Source organism: Lygodium microphyllum, chromosome 7 (assembly GCF_053477565.2).
Source record: "Lygodium microphyllum isolate KBCC chromosome 7, Lygodium_microphyllum_v1.1.10, whole genome shotgun sequence".
NCBI classification, from domain to species: Eukaryota; Viridiplantae; Streptophyta; class Polypodiopsida; order Schizaeales; family Lygodiaceae; genus Lygodium; species Lygodium microphyllum.
Window position 1 is genome coordinate 138,418,962 of NC_141141.1, and position 4,686 is coordinate 138,423,647.

Below are 4,686 nucleotides of genomic sequence, written 5' to 3' on the forward strand. Positions count from 1 at the left end.
GTAAGGTTTCTAACACTTTATGGAAAGTAAAAAATTAACTACATAAAACTCCATTTGTGAAATATTGATATGATGTGAAAACTAGGAAAATAATGAGAAAAGTGTGATTAATACTAGAATCCCCATCTCAGATTTTCTTTCATGTCGGTAGCAAGTTGAACTGAGGGGGTGCAAAATAGCTGAAATTTGGGAGACAATACAAATGCCATTTGAAGTGTGCTTTGATGTGAGTCTTCCTACATGACTTGTCCCTAAGGGTGTTTACAAGCTTGATGTCTATGTCCACCATCCAAGATCACCAAGACTATCAGGGCTATCATCATCATCATTCATGTGTGAAGTGAGTGGCACACAACCTTGCAATCTTGGCAAGGGTGCAAACTGTGCAATGTGCTATTAGCGGGCTTGGCTAGCAATAGGGGCCAAGCTAGCTCATAAGTGAGTGGCACACAACCTTGCAATCTTGGCAAGGGTGCAAACTGTGCAATGTGCTATTAGCGGGCTTGGCTAGCAATAGGGGCCAAGCTAGCTCATACACCACCTTGCTCAAAGAAAATAACTCATGGTTCATAATTCTAAGCTCATTCGTTGTGATTATGTTTCAAGGCACTCAATGGGAGACCGTTAATATAAAAAAGTGTAAACTAGGGAAGTCTTATTAGATCATGTTAAAATCTAGGATGAACTAACTTCTTCAACTAAGGCAAACATACTTTGAAAATGTGGTGATGAGAGCAATGATTCTTTATAGCACATATGGGGCCACATAAGAGTTGCAATCTAACTTTGACCTCGTAAGGTTTCTAACACTTTATGGAAAGTAAAAAATTAACTACATAAAACTCCATTTGTGAAATATTGATATGATGTGAAAACTAGGAAAATAATGAGAAAAGTGTGATTAATACTAGAATCCCCATCTCAGATTTTCTTTCATGTCGGTAGCAAGTTGAACTGAGGGGGTGCAAAATAGCTGAAATTTGGGAGACAATACAAATGCCATTTGAAGTGTGCTTTGATGTGAGTCTTCCTACATGACTTGTCCCTAAGGGTGTTTACAAGCTTGATGTCTATGTCCACCATCCAAGATCACCATGACTATCAGGGCTATCATCATCATCATTCACCATCTTTACCAGATTCATGATATTATATTCCATTTTCTCACAACCCAAAGTGGCCTATGTGTGGCACGCAAAGCTTGATGTTCATGAGAAACCGAGCTTTGATGTAGAGAGAATTTAAGGTTTTACAAGTGATAAAGATGACAAACACATGGAATGAGTTTCAAAAACCCTTTGGTAGTGTAACTTGAGAGTGTTTGTATTTGCAACTAAAAATGTTTTGTTGGAGCACTACTGCAAAAGGTATGTAGAGCCAGCCAAAAAGCTTGGGTTGACAAGACAATGGAGATGGGAAGGGAGCCCCCCAAAGAACAACAGTGAGTAAGTGTCCTTTTCATTGGAAATTTTCACCTTTAGGCTTTGGTGGTGGCACAATTGGGTCTCTTTTTTTCTTCTTCCTATTTTTAAATAGTTTTTCCTAATTTCCTTGTTGAGTATTTTAAACCTTTTTTGATAGTTTTTCTTATTTTTCATTTGAAGTTTTGTGGTGATATTTTTTCCTTTAGTTGGGTGATATTTTTTCTTATTTTTCCTTTAGTTGGGTGATATTTTGTATTTTATGGCGAATTTTTTGAAAATAGTCTTTCTTATTTTTATTTTAAAGATTTTTTTGTTCTTTTTAAAAAGAAAGTTTCTCTTGGAGAGAGAGAGAGAGAGGGAGAGAGAGAGAGGCTATTGTGGGCTAGTAAGTACGTACCCTTTGTAAGTTTGTGCGGGAGTCTCTCCTTCCGCACTCTTTCGTCTTCCCTCTCGCTAGAAAAGCTTGTCGCTGCCTCGCCTGCTCGCGAAGCCAGCCCTGGCCTTTCTGTTGCATCGCCCTTCAATAATGCACAGACGCAGAGAGAGAAAGAGAGAGAGAGCTGCTCGCCCTGCAGTACGTCGGCGCAGCATCGACTCACCTGTCCTGGTAATTTTGGCTCTTTCCCTCTCTCTGAGTTGCTCTCTGGTCTTTTTCTTTCCTTTCAGCTGCAGACCCCTCTGATCATCCCTCATGTGCTTATGGGCTCGCCCCCCGTAGCGCATCTCGAAAGTACTCGCAATGCTATAGTATGTGGAATCGGCCATGCCTCACAGCATGCTTTCCCTGCTGTCGAGGGCCTACTAACCCATAGTACTACTGTCGTAAAGCTTCCTGATATTGCAGGAGCGAACATGTTCTCGTTTGATATAAGCCCACAGCAGGTGAGTGATGCTTCTCACATTTGCATCCAATCAGACAAAGGCTGGGATCAAGGAATCGCAGTTTGTTTCTCTTCTGTGCATTTGATCGATGAGGCACATTGTTTGTGTAATGCGAATTATGAGGATTCCAAGCAAGCATCTGGTGCTGCTGCTGTACCCATCATCGATGATAAGGCAAACGCAGGATGGTTAAGCCCGCGTATTTCCTTCTCTAATGACCTTTCAATGGATGAAGAATCTCCTGTTGAAGCTGGCTGCGAAGCCTCCAGAGAGCAGTTGTCAGGCCACCAAATTGCAGATACTTTTGAGTTTACAAAAAATGGCCTTACTGCCTGTGGTCACTTTGGCAGCAAAGCCTCCATGGAGAAGTCATCAGGGCTCCTTGCAGATTTTGAGTTTGCTAAAAATGGCCTTGCCTGTGATCACTCAAATCATATCAAGGATCTCATGCTGTCTGCAGACAAGCTTTTCGCAGATGGCAAGCTCCTTCCTCTTCATCTTCCTCCAGGAGGTACATTGCCATGCTTCGTCGACGATCTAAATTGTCTCGCAGGGACATCCAACGAACACAAGCTCCCTCTCCAGAAGCCTCTGGCAAGGCACCTGAGCTTTGATATATGTAGGGCATCATCATCATCATCTGCCTCCAATTGCATCCCTCCAGACAATGGAGCTGCCCCCAGTGGGTCTTCACCTCAGTCATCTGTTCCTTCTCATCTTGCACCCGACCTGCCAATAAGCCATGTTCTTCCCAAAGCTCAGTCCAGTTACTCCGCCAAAATCAAGGAATTCTTCAGGACTAAGAAAGCACCCTCCAGTCAGCTCATGTCAGATAACGGTGTTGTTTCTACATGCAGGCTTCCCATCTCTCCCAGGTCCCTCTGGCCCTTCTCAAGAAGCAATTCTGCAGGTGAAAGGAAAGTGACCTCCACAGTAGCACCCCTTACACGCCGGAGCAACTCTGCAGGTGAAAGAAAGGCAGCTAGAGCCTGTCTCATGTCCACAGAATCTGCTCCACGTAAAGCTGACAAAGCATGCAATTGCTCAAATTCTCCAGGTAAATACAACCAAGCAATCTACGTTTTTGGCCTATAAAGAAGTTATAAATCTGCTAACATGCACCTCCAATTTTCCTTTCAAAGGCATCTCAACGCATCTTACTGGTTTTGACCAGTATTATGATATTACTTTGTCTGTTCTTACAGTAGGTATGGCTGATGTATGCCAAGCTAGCCAATGCTCAGCAGCAAACTCTGAAGGCTCCTCACAAAACTTTGAAAAATCTTACCAGTGTGCAAATGTGCCAAGTACATCCAAAGATATGGCAAATAAGGTAGATATGGGTGCTACTATTAGGGCACATGTTCCTGTATGTAAAATGCGGGCTCCCAAGATAAAAACCACCAATGCTGCAGGCAAAAATGTGAAGAGCAGCTCTGGCAGAAGAGGGATGGCACACACTCCAGCAGGAGTTAAAGCTCATGCAGGCAAGCAGCTGGTGTTGAGAAACTTGGAAAGGTGTAGTGCTGAGAACAGGCTTGGGAGGGAAGGAAGGAAGGGGTCAGTTTGGCAAAGGCACTATCCTGTTGCCATGAAAGTTGCTCCTGTTCTAAATGTTGCTCTTTACAAAGGGAAAGGGCCATCGGTGCGGATTCTTGGTCTTGGTGGGCTGTTTTCCAAGGCCAAGGATTCCAAAGAGGCTGCTATCACAAATTGGAGGAGTGGAGCTTGATTGGGAAGGGTTGAGCAGCTGTATGTATATACTAGGAGAAGAAGAGCCTAAGGAATGGATCAAACTTTGGTGATATGTTTGGAGAAGCTCTCAGTTTATGCATTTTACTGTAGATAAGCTGGCGGAATCAAGACCCAGTGATGTATAGATGCTGCAGGATTTCAATCCTCACGCGTCTTTCTAGGTCTCACTTTAAATAAATCATGTGAATATTTCCTTTCCTAGTGACATATCTATCATCCTAGTAGGTTTTTAATGATGCTTTTGCTAGTTACAAGTTAAGGTTCTTGTTTTTCATCTTAAGTCATTGGCCTTTTTGAGGACTTTAATCGGCAATCTCAACTTCAATCAGCCTTTTTGAGGACTTTATGTTTGTGCAAAAAGTAATGATCCCTTTATTAGCTTTTCCAAACACTAGGCAAACAAGAATAATGACAAAAGCAAATAGTTTTCACCAAGCACAACTTTTTCAAAGCCAACAAGCGAATGATGTCTTGTGTCAACATGGTCACATTGCTCTCTGTCATTATTTGTAACTTGAGCATTATGTAAAAGTAAAAACATTTTCAAACATGAAGATAATGTGATGCTTGAAAAGCAAATCAAACCATCTAGAAGCCTCATGAAGGAAGCACCATCACTTAGCCA

At 42.3% G+C, this 4,686-nt stretch overlaps 1 protein-coding gene across 1 annotated transcript; it reads left to right on the top strand.

Moving 5' to 3' along the window:
- The first annotated feature begins 1,874 nt into the window (after positions 1-1,874).
- LOC148034018 (uncharacterized) lies at positions 1,875-4,268 on the top strand. Its single transcript, XM_087682035.1, has 3 exons — positions 1,875-2,031; positions 2,269-3,363; positions 3,512-4,268. The coding sequence occupies exons 2-3, from the start codon at positions 2,277-2,279 to the stop codon at positions 4,036-4,038; spliced, it is 1,614 nt and encodes a 537-aa protein (XP_087538161.1). The 5' UTR covers positions 1,875-2,031; positions 2,269-2,276; the 3' UTR covers positions 4,039-4,268.
- Positions 4,269-4,686: the final 418 nt, after the last annotated feature.